The 18,837-nt window shown below is 31.7% G+C and overlaps 3 protein-coding genes and 1 non-coding gene across 4 annotated transcripts; 2 read left to right on the top strand and 2 right to left on the bottom strand.

Moving 5' to 3' along the window:
• The first annotated feature begins 4,032 nt into the window (after window positions 1–4,032).
• Window positions 4,033–4,105, top strand: TRNAR-UCU (transfer RNA arginine (anticodon UCU)). The gene has a single exon. It is a non-coding gene; the product is annotated as a tRNA-Arg (tRNA).
• Window positions 4,106–6,899: 2,794 nt separating this feature from the next.
• Window positions 6,900–7,621, top strand: LOC148546814 (uncharacterized). Its single transcript, XM_088498071.1, has one exon. The coding sequence runs from the start codon at window positions 6,921–6,923 to the stop codon at window positions 7,278–7,280; it is 360 nt and encodes a 119-aa protein (XP_088354197.1). The 5' UTR covers window positions 6,900–6,920; the 3' UTR covers window positions 7,281–7,621.
• Window positions 7,622–9,322: 1,701 nt separating this feature from the next.
• On the bottom strand, window positions 9,323–13,047 carry LOC107619282 (putative serine/threonine-protein kinase At1g54610). The gene is made up of 7 exons (XM_016321536.3): window positions 12,278–13,047; window positions 11,539–11,823; window positions 11,126–11,443; window positions 10,819–11,040; window positions 10,423–10,517; window positions 10,162–10,261; window positions 9,323–9,861 (listed from the first exon to the last, which is right to left on the bottom strand). Exons 1-7 carry the CDS (start codon window positions 12,716–12,718, stop codon window positions 9,538–9,540), a joined length of 1,785 nt encoding a protein of 594 aa, XP_016177022.1. The 5' UTR covers window positions 12,719–13,047; the 3' UTR covers window positions 9,323–9,537.
• Window positions 13,048–16,242: 3,195 nt separating this feature from the next.
• Window positions 16,243–18,752, bottom strand: LOC107618934 (light-harvesting complex-like protein OHP2, chloroplastic). The gene is made up of 2 exons (XM_016321126.3): window positions 18,095–18,752; window positions 16,243–16,634 (listed from the first exon to the last, which is right to left on the bottom strand). The coding sequence occupies exons 1-2, from the start codon at window positions 18,553–18,555 to the stop codon at window positions 16,520–16,522; spliced, it is 576 nt and encodes a 191-aa protein (XP_016176612.1). The 5' UTR covers window positions 18,556–18,752; the 3' UTR covers window positions 16,243–16,519.
• Between the last annotated feature and the right edge of the window lie 85 nt (window positions 18,753–18,837).

Below are 18,837 nucleotides of genomic sequence, written 5' to 3'. Positions count from 1 at the left end.
CAATAAGATACACTACATAGTCACTAAAAATTGCAGACTTTCTTATTCTTATTGATCTTCTTAATGTTGCATCATTAACTTCTTGTAAAGGTAGTAGCATAACAGATTCTCCCTCTTCTTGAAGTTGCTCTTGAACAATGTGTTCTTGAACAACATTTTCATTATAAGGAGTTTGATCATCTACCATATGATCTACTAGAATATTATCTTCATGTTGTGGAATATTAGTAATAGCTTGTTCTACATTGACTCTATCTGTATGGAAATTGTATTGAACAATCACTCTTGTACATGGAGAGATTTGACAAATATTTTCATTCTCAACAACTTTAAGAAAACGATTTCTCTCACTTTTCACATCATACTCTAAAAACCTTGCATTTTTAGATTCAACTATTTTACTTGAGTGGGAGGAACAATAAAACCAGAAACTCTTAGACTTTTTTGCATAACCTATAAAATAGGTACTTATCGTCCTTGGGTCTAACTTTCTTTCTTGTGGATTATAAACTCGAACTTCAGCAGGACAACCCCAAATGCGTATATGATTAAAACTAAGTTTCCAACTTTTTGATAGTTCAAATGGCATTTTAACAACTGCTTTAGTTGGAACTCTATTTAATATATACGCGACTGTCTTAAAGGCTTTGCTCCACAAGGATAAAGGAAGATTGGAATTGTTAAGTATATTCCTCACTATATCCAGCAAAGTCCTATTTCTTCTTTCAGCTACACCATTTTGATCTGGTATGTCAGACATAGTGTATTGTGCCACAATACCATGCTCTTGAAGATACTTTGCAAATAGACCAAGTGTTTGTCCACTTCCAATATATATCTCGTAAAATTCTCCACTTCTATCTAATCTCATGCTTTTTGCATTGTTTCTCTACTTCAACTTTATAAACTTTAAAAGCGTCCAATGTCTCATATTTATTATGAAACATATAGAGATACATATATCGTGAATAATCATTAATAAAGATGAAGTATTTCTGACCACTTGGGGACATATCAGGACAACTTATATCAATGTGAATTATTTCTAATATGTCAGAATTTTTTTTAGCACCCTTTTGAGACATTTTTTTTTGTGACTTAAAAGAAAATAAACAAAAACTAAGAAAAAAAGACCTTTTGGTTTGCTTACCCTTAATGCAATCCACACAAGTATCAAAATCAGTAAAGTTTAAAGATTCAAGAACTTCATCATTTACTAATTTTTTCATTCTCCTAATAGAGATGTGTCCTAACCTACGGTGCGACAACATGGAGAATTTTTTATTCAAAAAAATACCATGCATAACCATTAAGCCTGATGGAACATTATTAGCTAAATGAACTTTAAATAAATCACCAATTAAAGTACCACGTCTATAATATTAAAATTTTTAATATAAACAACAGTATCATCATTAAAATTTATATATAATCCTTGTTTTACAAGTTTAGATAAAGAAATAAAAATTTTTAGAAAATTTTGGAATATAAAAAGTTCTTTCTAAATCTAAAATACAACTAATACTTAATATAAATCTAAATGTTCCAACAGCTTCCACACGTAATCGCATCCGATTGTCCATATAGATGCTCAGTTCACTTTCTATCGGTTTCTTTTTCTTATGAAATCCTATATGATATTTGAAATATGAATTTCAGCATCAAAATTAATCCACCAAGTATCATGACATATTTCAATAAAATTAGATTCAAAACACACTGAAGGAGTAAAATCACAAAGGTAGTACCATTCTTCTCAAGCCAAACCTTAAACTTTGGATACTTCTTTTTTATGTGTCCTTTCTTTTTGCAAAAGAAACACCGTGCACCTTTTTTTCATAGGATGGGATGCATTATCCTTTTCTTTCTTCTTATAAGCTTGTTTTTTACCATTCTCGTTTGTCACCAATAATCTATTTTCACCAAGTTTTCGAACTAGCCTTCCTTCCTCTTAAACACACATCACTAGTAATTTATTAATGGACCATTTTTCTTTATGTGTGTTGTAAGAAATCTTAAATGGTTTGTGTTGGATAGAAAGAAAATTCATAATAAGATGCACAAAAAATGATTCAGAGATCTCAACTTCTAAAGCCTTTAGTTGTGCTGCTAATGCTATGTCTCTCAACCTTATGATGTGCTCACGCACACCCCTTATGCCAGTAAGCCTCATAAATGACAATTGTGCCATTAGAGTGCTTGCAAGTGCCTTACTAAAAAACTCAAACTGGTGATTAATAACCTTCATGTAATCCTTGATATTCCCGCAATCAAAAATTGAACCCTAAATACTAGTTGAGATACGAGACATAATGAACATCATATTTATACAGTTAGATTTCTTCCACTATTTTTATAATGCTACCTCGGTCCGAGTACTAGCATCAGTAGATGTCGGAGACTCTTCCCTACAAAGAACATAATCAAGGTCTGCACACCCTAAGTGAAAAAGAACCTTATCTTTCCAATTCTTATAGTTGTCACCACTTAACAAATGAACTTCAGATATAGTTTTAGATATCATTACTATTGCAAATAATAAACTATGCTAATATTATTCAACTTTAAATAGACATATCAAAATTCATAACATATGATAATACATGCCAATGCAAGTCATATCAAATTAAATCTAAATTAACATCCGTGGGCTAATTAAGAAATAAAATATTTTCTATTTCAACCTAATTAAATGTGAATAACATAATAAATTTTTATGAGTAAGGACATCATATTATTCACAACAATTACAAATGTATCATATTAATATTTATGTAATTTTTTTAAATATAATTATTATCAAAAATATTGTGGCTACTCTTTAATAAATCATGTATTAATCACAATATAATATGTAGCAAAAGAATTTATATAACATGCAAATATAATTATCATTAGATAAATAATTTCAATGACATACATAATAACAAAATAAAAAAAATGCTCTAGTGGCTAAACATTTTAATAATACTTGGAGGATCCAAGTTTTTTTGTCAGTGAATTAACAACTTGACCCAACTCCAAACAAAACAAAAATCCTTGCTCAATCCAAAAAAACCCAAAAATTCGATTCGATTGAACCCTCTCTCATAACAAAGTTTACATTTTTATTTTTATAGCAATCCAAATGAAGCCCAGTGGCCCAAGGATCAAACTAAACCATATAATAATTGCAGCATGGGACCAAAGTTGTGTTGGTCTAGTAGTTAGCTTACTAGTCCGCTTAAGTAAGTATCGAGGGTTCGAATCCCGCCTTGTGCATGCAGCAACTTATGGCTAGCGGCAAACTCCGGCAGATTAAGTTTTGGCATGCCGGACTAGAAATACCATGAGAAACAAAAAAATAAAAAAATAATTGCACCGTCTCCCTGTTTTTCCTTTTTTTTTTTTAATACAAGAATAAAAAAACTTATGAGAATTATGAAAAATCATGCCATTAGGAAAAACAACTATCACATAAATTTGAAAAATTCCTTAAGAAAGTTTAAATGGCAAGACAGAGATAATTTTAGTCTGATACTACATATTAGTAATTTACATATCTTAAGCCATTGCCAATAATCTTAAATTCTTATTAGAAACTTTCAATTCTTGAATCACCAAGATCAGAGTATTTTGTTGTGATGATTAGAATTGGGGACCCAAACTTTATAAATTTGATGAACAATAGTATTTTTTCCATTAAAAAACAAACCAACTGCCAATACAATTAATTAATAAAATTTCTTAATAATTACAATACCATATAAATTAATTTTTATATTAACAAATTATATCACAAATAAAATAAAAATTCTAACATTTTTTCCTCTTAAACATAGGGTCTTGAGTTAGATTCTAGTTGTTGAAAAATTTATTTAAAAACTGTTATCTCCTTAATTTTTTGGTGAACAGACATGAAAGAAAAGGAAAAGAAAGAAAGGTAAATGCAGAATCTCTCTCCTTTTTTCTGTTTCCAAATTATGTGTGATATATTTCAGAATCTTCAAAGTTATTTATTATATAAAATAAATTGCTTAAAAGTAAATAACTGCGCCCATGGCCTAATGGATAAGGCGCCTGACTTCTAATCAGGCGATTGTGGGTTCGAGTCCCACTGGGCGTGATTTCATGTTTTTCATTATTTTGTATATGGCCCCCAAAACAGGTTGGGCTTTTAAGTAGACAACTTTCGATCAAAGAATTAAAAACCAAAAATAGTTATAGAGGTCTTGGGTTTAAGGCTCTCTTGATATAATTTTACCAAAAACGGATATGACCAAAAGAAACAATAAAAATGGAAGGTTGGGCCAAACTAAAACAGTTATTTGAAATACAAAATTCCAGAGGCATGCCGTTTGAAATCTATGCTAGAAGTCTAGAACTTAACTAGCTAGCTAAGAGAGCGTCACAATTAAAACTATTAGTTTATTTTAATAACAGGTACATTGTTGCTTTTAGTTCTAGTGTAATATTATTAGTCTTATTATGGTATCATGCTTGCTATAATAATGGACTATGTGGATGAGGTCCAAATGCACCGTTGCTTTCATAATTAAAAAAATTAACTAGAATGTGTTCTTAGAACAAATATAATATATTAGTTATCAGTAAAAAAAATTATAAAAAATAAAAATTATATTTTTAATATGTTTATTATGCATTTATTAAAAAAATTACTAAGAATATTATTATAGCCTGAATATCTATTCTATAAATATATTTTAGCTAAACATTAAAAAAAATAAAAGAACTTGGTGGTGCGTTTTTATTGTCTTGAATTCAGTTGTGCTCCTCAATAATAATTATTGCAGATTTGTAGCGCAATTAATGAGCTTGAGCATTACCTTTACTTTTTTCTCTTATTGTTTGTTTTGAACTTTTGATAACAAATCGTAAAGAACACACACATGCTATACTATATGTATATATCAAGGTTTTAAAAACTATACTAATCGTTCGATAGAATTAGAAATTCAATTATTTAAAATTTAATGGAGATTTAACAAAAATTAAATTAGATATAATAAAATATATATCTCTTTAGGAAAATTTTTTTTTTATTTTATTATTTTAAAAAATTATATCGATTTGACTAATTCACCAAATTTTATTTTATTTTTATTAATTTATTCTCAATGAATTTTCTACTTAGACTGAATTAGTCTAGTAACCAATTTTCAATTAACTTGACTGAACCGTCTAATTCGATTTAATTTTTAGAACCATGATATATAATGTATTTGTGTGTGTTACGATTAGCAGTGAAAAAGTCCTACTATGAAAAAGAAAATTAAAATTTGAAATCTAGAGAAGATAGATTTTAGGACTTCATCCCCACTATGTAAAATGCTAAAGAGCATTTGGAATATTCATTAGAATTGCTTGGAATGTGATTTCGAGAACCGCATAAAGAAAAGGCCAAAAATTAAATAAAAAATCATGAAGCTTCATTGATATTTATAGTGGTGGGTTGCCCAATTAATCCATGATGGTAACCTGGAATATTATTAATCAGCATGGCCCCTTTATTTCGTTTATCTTTTTGGTATAGAGGCTCCTATTTTTGGAGTCTATACATACATACATCAAATTGATAAAGAATAAGAATATAATAAATAAATAAGATGCTGACCCTCAAAGAATTCTCTGAACATGTTGAAAATGGAGTATATATCTTCCAATCAAACTCAAATAGCTTCAATTTTCTTTTACCATCTATGTATCCTCAACCTCATTTTGATTGTTGAATGGACCAAATCTTATTAGCCATTTAGAAGCTACAAATATATTTGTGTGTATACATATGAATGGAAAGCCAAAGTTTTTATTTGTGTGTATAAATAATTTTCTAGTAATAACAAATAATTTATCAGAAAATATTGGTGTCACCCACTTTTAACAACTAATAACCATAATGATAATGGTGATGATAATGATAATGATATGAGTTTGATCAATTATATATAATTGCATTAGGTAACTAATTTCTAAAGTTTTTGTTTTATTTTTTTTGGTTGCTCACAATATTTTTTAGCTCGACAAGTTAATGATTAATCCGTCGCGAATCTGAACTCTATTTAAAGACTTACCTCTGACCAATAAGTACTTGTTTAAGCAGACCAATGAGTTAACTACTCGATCCACCCAAGTTGATTCATTTTATTTTATTTTTTTGTAATGTTTGATATCTGCATGAAAATTAAAACCCAAGGCCCACAAAAGCTATAAGAAGCTGATATTGACATAAAGTGATTAGAGATAACTCCATTTAATTTACCTCTTTTTAACAAGAGAAATGGTTGGGGGATTGCACTAGCTAGAAGCTCCCCCAATACTAAACAACATAAATGAGAATGCATCATAGCTTGCAAATGGAAAATTGGCATCTGTTCAAAGCAAAAGCTAGTGCCTTATCTTGGTATCATATTTCATAAACAAAGCAACCACCTTGGTCCCCCCACTAAATATGGTGGGTCCATACCCTTACCATGCGAATTCATCACTAGGAAATATTGGTCCCAACTAGGGTTGGCTCCTCTGTTGACTTTTCACTCATGCATACTGTAATTTGATTAGTTTGATTCTTAATGTGCCTATTGATTAACTATTCTAATCAAATACAAAGTACTAAGTACTAAGTATAGTATTACATTATTGTTTAAATTTAAAATGAATTACTGTAATGTATATCTAATTTAATGTTTCAAATAGACACTAAAATATACAAATAACATTATTTGAATAAATTAAAATATAATTTATTCTGAATTTAGTAGTTCAAACAAGTATGCTCCACCTCTAAAATTTTCAATGACCCTTATGATTTCCCAAAATAAAAAAGGTAGCTATCCAACATCACACATGGGGTGCCACCACTATAGATCATGGATCATGATGTAGTAGTAGTAGTACTACTAATCCTCTCCCTCTAAAACTCCATGATCACTTTTTGTCCTATTATTTTTTCCTTCTCAGTTGTATTATATATATTCCTGTTCCATGCAATAATAAGAGGTTTCATTCTAAAGCATTTGGTGATGGAGAAAAGCAAGTCATTCCCTGAATACTCATGCTCTTACTCTGAGTTTGGATTCAGAGAAAGATCCAACTCATATAGTTTCAATGGTCCAACTGAGAAAGGAGGTGGATTTTCTGCAGCAAGTGATCCTGAGCTTAAGAGGAAGAAGAGGATCAAGGCCTATAATGTGTTGACATCAGAGGGGAAGCTCAAAACCAGTTTCAGAAACAGCTTCAAGTGGATCAAGAACAAGTTCAGTGATATCCGCTATGGTGTGTGATTGTGTGAACCATTAGAATTGCCTACAAGCAAAGGTAAGAATATTTAAGGAAAACAAAAAGTGTTTTCAGATCATCATCAAAAGTGTTTTCTTGGTTTGTAAGAGTAAGAGAAAACAAGCAATCTAGCATGCTTTGTATGAAACAATCAAGAGTTCAAAATGTATGTATGTTCATAGGAACTATGATTAGTAATAGTAATATAGACTTCTATTGTTGTCCTTATCTTTAGTTATTCTCTTTTGGTACTCTAATTCTTTTGCCAAAAAGACATGAGAGTTAAGACATTCATATAAAGTAACTAAAAAACATTCATATAAAGCCTCCTTGCACTTGTAATTCACTTTTACTTGAGAGTTAAGACAACCATTTTTCATTCCTTCTCTTTATTTATCATTTCCCTTTTATTTACTTTCTTGGTGATGGTATTTGTTGTCAAGCTCCAATATTCTTTCTGCTCAATATCAATATGCAATAATATCTTCAATCTAAATAAAATAAATGAGCAAAGATAATTGGAAAAGTCATTTATAGGATACAAATTTTCCTTTAAGAACACCAGTGACTGATTCTAAAACTAGTAGCGTTGATCTTGAGATCACACAGAGACAACTCATCCGTTGCTCTAAGGTTCATTCAATTTTTGTTGTTGAATATATCACTGAAATACTCTCAAGAATCTACAAGTTTTCTTTTATCCTATGCAAAAGAAAACGAATTACTGTTACAATTTGGAAACTTGTACTTGGATTTGGCCCTTGGAGTTTATTGCTCAACACATGGTGCCAAGGGAAGGGATCTCAAAACTTACAATAGTTCCATTTTCATCATTGGTTCTTTGTTCTGCATATTATTGAACTCTAGAATCCAAATTCAATGGATGTACTTCATCAACAGCATATGAAGAAGAAAATAAAACGACAAAGGAGTAAAACAAACAACTAAGAAGAGTTAGGGAGATTTTGAGTAGCTATTGGAAAGGAGGAGTGTTCAAATTCAAATCGACCCAAATTAAACCGTCCATTCAATCTGATTCAAACTAAAATTCGATTAAAACCATACTAATTTAAATTTGATAGGATTTTATTTTTGACAAATCATATGGATTGGATCGAATTTTGGATCTACTCTTCGAAACCAATCCACTCCAAACCATACAATGTAATATAATATTATTATTTTATTATCATATTTAAAATTTTATTTATAATATATTCAATTCAATTTATTATACATTTTTATCATAGTCATGTATTATTATTATATAGTGAGTATTTTATGAATTCAAAATAAAATTTATTTATTTATTTATTTATTTTAATGAATTTATAATTTTATTTTTATTATTATGTTATTGTTGATTTTTTAAGATACTATTGAGACTTGTTATGTCATTGTTAGTTATTTAGAATTTGGTGATAAGACTTGTTATGTATATTTACTTTTTTTAAATTTACAAAGTCACAAATCTAATGCAATCCAAAACGCTTGAAATTTGATTGAATTGTTAAAAAAAAATTATCCAATCCAAATCGCATCTTAAATAAAATTAGTGTCTGGATCAGATAAATATTTGACACAAAACTAATCCAAACCGTACCGTGATCACCTCTATTAGAAAGTGACATTCCAACTTACTGCACTTCTTCATTATGTAAACAACTTGAATTATCTTAACCATGATTATGGGAAGCCGATACAGGAACGAAAACGTGGTTCATTTTGACATGCAATTTACTAGTTTTTGTAATTATATTACAAGTAATCTTTCAACAATAATTTGGTATGTAGAACAAAGAATTCAGTACATAATATCCAGGAGAGAAATGCTAGATGATCATTAAAAGTTATTGTTTTTGACTATCAGCTAGCCATCAATATTTAAAAATATAGCATAAAATATGTTGTTAGATTATTAGACTAAACGAATTAGCCTTAAAAAATTGAGTTAATGATTAAATGATGACTAAAATCAATAAATTTTGATGGCTCCTAGCATTTCTCTACACGGGAAATAAGATAACCCAGATAAGTATGATCCAAATTTGATAATGATATGAAAACCAATAAGTATTTACTTTAACCATTGATGATTAATGATTCAGTGGAAAACAATCAATCAATTACAGGTTCTAATTGAATTGAACCAATTGTATGTTTCTAATTCTATAGGTACAATTTTTAAGGGTCAATATTTGAGATATAGTAACTAATTGCAAGGTGGTTTTACAATATCCATAAAAAATTGTACAAAATTTTCTAATCAATTTCGAAGAGTAAATAGTCCTCCTTCTTAAAGTTTCTAAATTCTCTGGTAGAAGCACTCCTGAAACTGAATCTGTTGTAGTCATCATTCTGGGTTGCTTTTGGTTTTGACTTGGGTAATGGAGGAAGGTACCTTGTAATTTCAGCAACATTGCCATGGTGATGGTATTTTGGAGCCACCTTTTTATCTGAAGCCAAAAGTGGAAACTGCTCCTTAGCCACACCAGGGTTTACACTAGATGAGGTACTGCTTATGGTTGCGCTACCCGGTTCTTCGCTTGGAATGTAAGTTTCAGGTTCCACATTCCTTCTTGAATCCTAGATATTATGTGAATTCAATACCTCAGTACTTAAGCGATGAATCAACTATCAAAGTAGTTGTGCTAGAAACATATGCATAACCAGAAAAAAAGAAAAGAAAAAAGAAAAAAATCAAATGGATCAATGAACATCAGAGATGTATCAGTCACACATCATAAAAGGTGATCAAAATATTAATAGGAACCGAAAGCATCATGTAAGAGTTGTTAGTTTATCATTAGCATCATCTAATGACCATTTTGCCTTGGTTTATGCATGAAAATCAAAGATTTCTAAAGCACATGGTTTGAAACTTACCTCCTTGTTAGACACAGTATGTTCTATCTGCCTCTTGGGAGCTAGACTCTTGCGACGCTCCAGGTATGTACGAGAACGCCTGATTTTAGAGTTCATGTACCTAGAAATATTAGCAAAGCAATGAGATTCTTCTACCTTTTCACCATTACATAACTAAGAATTCAGATTATTTATTTAGTCAAGATTTATATGTTCATCAAACTAGGAAAATAAAAATTGGATTGATTGATCAATGTCATATTTTGAGCCAAAGTGACTTACTTGATCTGTTCTTTGGCTTGATCATGTTCATCATCTTCTCTGTGGATTACAGGCAAACCAGAGAGATCACAGGCCAACGGGCTTGTAAAGAAAAACTGCAGGCCAAAGATAATTGTATGTGAGAAGTTTGGCATAGCTTACTCATGCAATGATTTTACTTCCTAGTTATTCATTAGCAATTGCAATCTGAACTTAATATTATATTGGACACACATGAGCTTGCTTGCTAAGTCTACAATTGCTTCATGATCAACAAAGCCAATGCAAAACCATCATGAATGTTCCTATTGCAAAATTGCAGATTCATAGACAAAGATAGCATTTGGATACAAAATGAACGTTATGGATGTGTTGTGCACATTTTAATGGGAATTGTCAATAGATACTTGCACACACCGGATTATTAAGAGCTTTAGATGCAGTTCCACGGAATGCCGGTTCCAAAGCAAGGAGGGTACATAAAAGCCCCAAAGAAGATGGAGGGAGATCCCTGAAAGTTTCTAGAAAGCTAGGTCGATACGACCTTGGAGGTCTAAATGATGCAGATATTTTAAATTTTTTCCAGTACTCCTCTGATGGTGTGCCACATAATCTGAAAATTCTATGAAGTTGCTCAACCTGGAAGCAGATATATTTCATGAGTAGTGGTAACATATAGATACCGGAAAGTTGAAAAAAAATGGCATAATATCAGTAGTATCACCTCTGTTCGGCCAGGCATGAGTGGAATTCCGGTGAACATTTCTGCAAGGAGGCATCCAGCACTCCATAGATCAATACCAACTCCATAATCCGTGGCACCTAACAGCAACTCAGGGGCTCTATACCACAGTGTCACGACCCGGCTTGTGAGAGGATGCTCATGGTTTGGACTATAATAGTTGGCTAGCCCAAAATCTGCAATCTTAAGCATTCCATTTCTATCAATCAAAAGGTTTGATCCCTTTATATCTCGATGTAAAATTCCCCTCTCATGGCAATGCTGCAGACCAGAAAGCAATTGCTGCATATAGCACTTGACCTACAATATACAATTTTACCTTTTAAGATTATAAAGGAGAATTATGGGATCCAAATACTAAAATGGCAGTGAAGGGAAAGTGGGAAACTCCCAACCTGCGGCTCGGTTAGCCTCTCTCCAGAATGAGAGATAATTCTTGTCAAATCCGTTTGCATGAAGTCAAAAACTAGATATATACTGTATTGCATTCTTGAAGTGGCTAATCCTTTAAGTTTTAGCACATTGGGATGATCCAATCTTTGTATTATCAAGATTTCTCTTGCCATAAATTTAATGCTTTCGGGCTCTGATGTATTGAAGCGGACCTTTTTTAGAGCAACAATTTCTCCGGTGTCCCGATCTAGAGCTTTATACACATTGCTGTATGTTCCTTGTCCTACCTGCATAAATGTGTAAAACAGGCCAAGTCAACTGGCTAGCTCACATCAGCCATTAACTTCTCTAAAGTTTACCTATCAAATTTCGATGTTTGAAAAGAAGAACAGATAGATTGAAGCTGAAGACCACAGAAGATTATTGCTTTTCTATACTAGACATAAATCAATAACATGGTTCCATGATTGCTTACAGTTTTCATAAAGTAACTGATCAGATCATTGATTAAACTTAAGTCAACAGTTATAACTAGTAAGGCTTTCGACATGTGCACTAAACCAAATGTAAGAAGATAAAACTCTGGATTTCATTATTCAAACAAGGAAAATATATAAATAGCTCAGCACTATGAATTGAATGCCCAAATCATTTTGCATAACCCTTGAATCTTCATCCTAATGGCCAGAAGCCTTGCATAATCAAGATCAAAAGAGGGAACTGAGAAAGAGAAATAGGGACCTTATCAATCATTTTGTAGGATTCAGCACTCCTTGGGACCAATCCACCAAAGACTTGAGGAGGAACATTATCAACTAGCCATTTGGGCCATCCATCAACCATCTCATAGTCATCCTCAAAAGTCTTCTTCTTTGCCAATTCTCTCTTCTTCCTCTCTCTAGTAACACCCCCTTTCCCCTTGCCACTTTCACCATTGTTGCCGCCAGGAACAGAAGCAAGCTCATTAACTCTTGCAAGGTTTCTGGGTTGAGGTTGTTCTCTCTTCTGATGATGATGATGCCTACCATTAGCATCCTGCATAGGTTCATACTTTTGACCAGTGGATCTTCTGTGAGCAACAAAATCAGAATTTGACACATACCCATTTTCCAATTTGAGCCTGTCTAGTCCCTTGGGTTCATGAGCAGCACCTTCAAGTGTCTTGCCCTGAACACACCCCATAAAAGCACCCCTTCTTCTTCTTCTTCTTTGATACTTTTTATTGGAGGGACAGAGGAGAGAGAAGAAGTAGAATTAGAAAAAAGAAAAGGAGGAAATTGGGGTGGGATGAAATGATGAATGTGAAGTTGATAGTGACAGAAATGGGAAGAAGGAGAAGGCGGCCATGGGCGGCACATTTGGAATGTTGCTGTGTGTAGTTTGTAAATAAGCAAAATGGGTGCTTTTTCTTTTCTTGGGATTCACTGATGAGTTGAGTTGAGACACACTGAACATGTTTTCTTTCTTTGCTTTCTCCGCAGAGAGAGAAGAGAGAGAATGCACACGTGTCTGTCATTGGGCAGACAGGAAATCCAGATATTCTTCTTGTGTGTGGGTCCCAACTGCCGGCAACCTCGTCAGAATTTTGCACACCAGATTCCCTCATTATTTCTGTCCTTTACTTTTTTATATATATTTTATTTAAAACCTTGAGTAAAATTTCAACTGTAAAAATACTGCAATTGTTTATTAAGATAAGAAGATGATACATGGGGCTAAAAAATTTAGATATGTCATGCCTCTGTGTGTTATGCATTGCTATGGAGGATGGGGGTGCTATACATGGATGTGGGATAGAAGAAATCGGACCATTCGAATTCTGTTTAAAAAAATTGAATTACCAAATCGGATGATCCGAGTTGTGAGAGAGAAAAAATTTAAAATTTATCATTAACAAATCGGACTGTCCGATTAGTGTTTTTTGTTTTTCAATACAAAAAAAACGGACCCGGTATACAAAATATTTTTTCGAACACATGAGTTGGTATAAAAAAAAACGGACCCTTCGTGTTCCTGTACTCAACTCCCTCGGTCCAAATTATACTCCCCTAACACCACATGCAGGTAAAGCTCCTGTACTCTCCACAAAGCTACAACACACCAACCTCTCCTCCATATTAAAAATAAAAAACCGATACATGGCGTGTGAAAAAACTACAAGACTTATAGCCCGCATTAATTTATGTATCTTAGCTTTAATCTTTGATTACCTACAAATTTTGAAATTTAAATCTGTATATATAATAATTTATTTTTTAAATTTATTAAATTAAAAAATATTATAAAAATATCTGTTTCCATCTCTATGATTGGATTAAGTTATAAAATCATTTTTGTATTACTTTATATTAATTACAAGATTATTATTAATGTTTTTTTATAAAAAATAACTTAAATATTAATATATTATATTAAACAATTTAATTAAATATTTTAAATTATTTAATAGTTCTTAAAAGTTAAATCACATCACTGTTGCTTATTAATGATCTAATCAAATTTACGTACTCCTATCTTATTATTAAAGCAAGAATTTCAGCCAAAAAGAATTCAATTAATTGAATTAAATTATGAAAAATATTAAAGAGACTAATATTTTTAGTATGGAAATAGAAAATTAATTAATATTGACTTAAATGTAAAATAAAATTAAAAAAAATTCACCTCCATCAAATATAGTCAATTATAGATTTAGTTAAGCTTCTAACTCCTATAGAGAATGGAAAAAGGACAACTATACGAGAATGACGACGCCAAATTAACAAGATGACTCTCAATCTGGGTGATGTGAGATATTTTTACTTCATGAAATGATCTTATCAATTAAATTTAACAAATAAAATGAGGGGAAACATAAAAGGCGTCAATTAAAGATAGATACTGATGATAACCAAGCGTTGCTTTTTGTAGCTATGATGTTCGGATAGAATGATATTATATTATGGAGTAAATAGTAATAGAAAGTTTGCATTATTGGAAAATTAAAAAATACAATAAAAAATTGAATACTAAATATATATTCTAAAAATAAATTTTTATAATTATTATTAAAAATTGAGATATTTTTATTTTTAAACTTTAATAATTTGATGTCAAGTGAATTTTTTAATTATTTTTAGTGTGAATGATCATTTTTAAATAATTATTCAAATATTGTCAAAAAATCGGATCAAATGAATAAATCATTTATTAAATATAAATTTTTTTTGTCATTTACAAAAAATATAATACTTATTAGTTACTTTTATCGTATTTTCAAATTATTTAAGAGTTATTTTCAATTTTTTATCGATAACATCTTTGAGAAATTTTTTTGTCAGCCACTAAATCTCTTTTAGATACCGAATTGGTAGTTATATTATATGGGTTATGCTACGTGTACACCAAGATCAGTCACCAAAGTCAGCCACAGTATAAAATACATATTGAAATACAAATACACATTAAAAATGAATTAAACTATACATGTATTTATATACAATAGAGTAAAGTATCGTTTTTGTCCCTAATGTTTGGGGTAAGTCTTATTTGTGTCCCTAACGTTTATAAAAGTGATTCAATGTTATCCTACTATCAATTATACTAATAAATCAGATTATATTTTTCAATTATTCTCACTTGGATATATTCATTCTCAATTAGGTCTCACTTGGATGTGTTTGATTTTAATATTATACCCACTATTTGTGTTTAGATTCAATTATGTTCCCATAAAAGTGAATTACATAAATGTTGTAGGAATTAGTTTCAACTTTTGATGAGTTATTTTTCGGAGTGGAACATGATTCTATTTGTATTCTAACTTCAAGAAGGATTTTTAAAATTCAAACTAAAGCGCTCATGATGTGTAATTGACGGCAGGATAACATTGAATCACTTTTACAAACGTTAGAGATACAAATAGGACGATTTAAACGTTAGGGACACAAATAGGATTTACCCTAAACGTTGGGGACAAAAACGATACTTTACTCTGTATAAATACATTAATGGCTGATTTTAATAGCTGATTTTGGTGTACAAATAGCATTTCTCATATTATATATTGCGCATCTACCACTCTAAAACAATAGGAGACTTTTCAGTGGAACCATAAGATTGGCGAGGAGGGTTAGAATCTAATCATAATTCTAGTCACTACTAAACAGATCGAATTTCATTTTTTAACTCATTCTTTCACTTATATATACATCTCCAATTGTTTTAACTTTTAAGTTCTAAAAATACATGACAAAAGTGGTGCTTACTTTCTTGCGTTACAAAGCAATTTGCCGTTCTGAATAATATTTTTGACACCATTGCCCATAGTGCCAATTGGTACCTAGAGCTTTAATGAGGTGTCATTTTTCCCTTTTCAGTTTTATTTATTTATGTTTGTTTATTTTCAATGTCAATAAAGTTCTCAATAAATAAATAATACTCCCTCCCTTTCCTTTCACCTCCTAACAAGGGCGACATCCCTGGATCAATCCAACATTGTAAATAATTAAATGAAAAAAACTAAAAAAGACAGTGAGATGGTAAGAAATGCTAATTTAACAGCTAAAAGTCTCCCAAAATCTACAATGATCTATGAAAATTTGTTGGTTGAATTCCTGTTTGTCAAATTAGCATTTTCAAACATTGTTGCCATTGCAATTTGCAAGGTGTGTTGCAAGTTTAATGCATCAAATGTGAAGCATTTGTTATATATACACACACAAGAGTTGAGCATAGTCAAACAGGAAAATCACATTCTTGTTATTTTCTTTTATCACCAATATGAAGAGAAAGCAAGCAAGCTTGCTTGCTATAAAATGAAGATGAAACAAATTGATCAATGTTGCTTACACTAAGGAGGTGGTAACAAGAAAGTATTAACTGTATATAATGTACTCGCTCTATTCCCTTTTATCTATCCCTGTCATTCTTTGGGACATCGATCCGACGATGTATAAAAAAGTGACAGGGAAAGGTAAGTAAGGAACAAAATATTTATGTTGTTCATTCCAAATCTAATATCCCAAAATTCGAGAGAAGGATCTTTACTTGATCAACAAAGTCTGAGCCTGTTGCATATTCTGTTAACAACCCAACAGCAAAACCAAACATTGCCCATCTGTAAGATAACAAAGTTCAAGATTAAAAAGTCAAATAAATAAGGCAGAAACTTGCATAGATGTGATAGAATGTCCTAGAATAATAAAGGGCTATGAGGTATTATCTCAAAAGAATGGAAAATGATTAAGCACAAGTTGGCAAGAAAACAGAAAAATTATGCTTCTTTGATAAACAGCTGTAAAAATATCAGTGGGAAGAGTAAGAATGCAGCAAAAACCACCCAAAGTAAAATAAACATGACTGCCACCACCACAATGGAGCCTTTTGCAGAACAATATATATTGTGCTTTACTGAAACTTTGACTAACTGTTCCTCTAAGACTTGAATAAAAGGGATTGTTTCGCCAAGAATATTGGAATTTAATATTACACATCCACCACTACTCATCTTTAAACCCTCCTTTGTCAACATCTTAATCCTCCCACTCCCCGGATAATGCAAATAATGGGGAGTCGCAAAGTAGATTATGCTAAGAAATCACTGCACCATATAATGTTAATGTTCTATATATATATATATATGATGGGCGAGTGAAAATTTGATCCCAAGTTCTGACTTTTGCAGTTGCCAGCACCACTAAACTAATAATTCATCTTTGATGTTATGAAATGTGTAAGGACTAAATGTTGTGTTTGAGTGAAAATAAATTTGTTTTTTGCAGGTTGGGTCAAGTAGGGCCGCATTGAGAGGTTTAAGATACGGGTAAGGTTCGAATTGAGGGATTTAACCTCGTAGATAGAGTTAGGGTGGAGCTTGATCCCTGCCCTACACATTTGTCACCCCTAACCTTTTCACCATTAGATGTGGTGTGGGATCAATCCTATAGGTCACCACCTCATCCAACAGTGGAAGGATCTGTCTGTTAGCTTAGTGTACAAGGTAAAATGAGCAAACAATACATCATTTCACTTAGCATGGTTCTTACTCCAATGTGTTCCCCCATGGTTGCACCAATTTGTTCCCAAACAATTCAATTCAGTTATTGTAATGTTTAACAAGTTCTACTATATTGGGCCTAGCTTAATTAGTAGAGTAGAGCAAAGGTAGTTAGTTTATTAGTAGAAAAAATAGTATAAATAAAGGTGTTAACCATTGTAACCAATTGGATTATGTAGAAAGTGGATTGAATTCTCTCCTCATCTGATTTCTATCTTCTCTAATTTCTCTCTGATTTAGTAATTCTTCTTTCTTCAGTAACTCACTTTTCCAATAACAATCATACATAAACTCACTGTTTCTATTGTTTTATCACATTTCTATGCCTAATTTCCTGTACTCATTACAATCAGAATTACCATTATTTGTAGAATTACAAGAGCTGGAAACTGAAATTCAATATTTTGAAGACAAATTAGTAGTCATTGTTCATGAATAAAAAGTAAATTTAACCCTAACTCTTAAACAAAAAGTATGAAGTCATAAACCCTAACAACAAAAAGAAAGACTTTTTCCTTTACCTTCCATTGCTAATCTCATTCTTGCCAATGAAGCCAAAGACAGGAGCTTGATCAGCAGCTTCTTCAAGCTTCTTCTGTTTGAAGTATTCCTGAAGCTCCTTGGCCTTTTGCCTCTGAAACTCTAGTGTGACCACATTCTTATCATCAGAAACAGCAGAAGGTGGTGGCTTCTGTGGTGGTTGTGGAGGCTGAGAAGAAGGTGGTGTGGGCTTAATGGGCTGAGGAACAGTGCCACCAGAAGAAGAAGAAGGGTCTCTAACAGGAGGAGCCACTGGTCTTCTGATAGGGCCTTCAGTCTGAGAGTTCCTTATGGTGGAAACAGCATAAAAAGGCTTGGAAGAAGAGAATCTAAGAGAGTAATATGAGGAATGTGTTGGTGGTAGTGGTGATGATGAAGATGTGCATGATGATGAAGAACAAGTTGGGATTTTGATGCATGGGAAGGAACATGTCATAGACATATTTTCTGATGATGCTCACAAACAATCCTCAAAGATTTTAACTTTTTCAAGTTGGGTTTGGAAGTGTGGATGTTAAGGGATCTTATCAGAACAACTTGTGTGGACAAGGTGTGGCCAAGTGGAGAAGCAACTGCTTTTAACTTACTCCATCTCTTCTTCTCTCACAACTGGAAAAAAGTAGAATTCCACCATCATCTATTGGATTTTGCTTACTCTCTTGACTTTTATGAGGATGCACCAAAATATTAAAAAAAAAAAAAGTAATTAATAAATCAATTTTAT

This window comes from Arachis ipaensis, chromosome B9, assembly GCF_059453495.1.
Source record: "Arachis ipaensis isolate K30076 ecotype BB chromosome B9, ASM5945349v1, whole genome shotgun sequence".
Lineage (NCBI taxonomy): Eukaryota > Viridiplantae > Streptophyta > Magnoliopsida > Fabales > Fabaceae > Arachis > Arachis ipaensis.
Note: the sequence above shows the minus strand (reverse complement) of the source record. Positions and strands in the feature narration are given on the sequence as shown.

Excerpts from the sequence above, each read along its gene's own strand:
- LOC148546814 (XM_088498071.1), top strand. The coding sequence starts at position 6,921 with ATGATCACTTTTTGTCCTATTATTTTTTCCTTCTCAGTTGTATTATAT.
- LOC107619282 (XM_016321536.3), bottom strand. The coding sequence starts at position 12,718 with ATGGGGTGTGTTCAGGGCAAGACACTTGAAGGTGCTGCTCATGAACCC. Across the intron at positions 10,262-10,422 it reads CAAGCCAAAGAACAGATCAA|GTACATGAACTCTAAAATCA; the intron begins GTAAGTCACTTT and ends TAATATTTCTAG. Across the intron at positions 9,862-10,161 it reads ATACTGTGTCTAACAAGGAG|GATTCAAGAAGGAATGTGGA; the intron begins GTAAGTTTCAAA and ends CATAATATCTAG.
- LOC107618934 (XM_016321126.3), bottom strand. The coding sequence starts at position 18,555 with ATGTCTATGACATGTTCCTTCCCATGCATCAAAATCCCAACTTGTTCT. Across the intron at positions 16,635-18,094 it reads AATGAGATTAGCAATGGAAG|ATGGGCAATGTTTGGTTTTG; the intron begins GTAAAGGAAAAA and ends GTTATCTTACAG.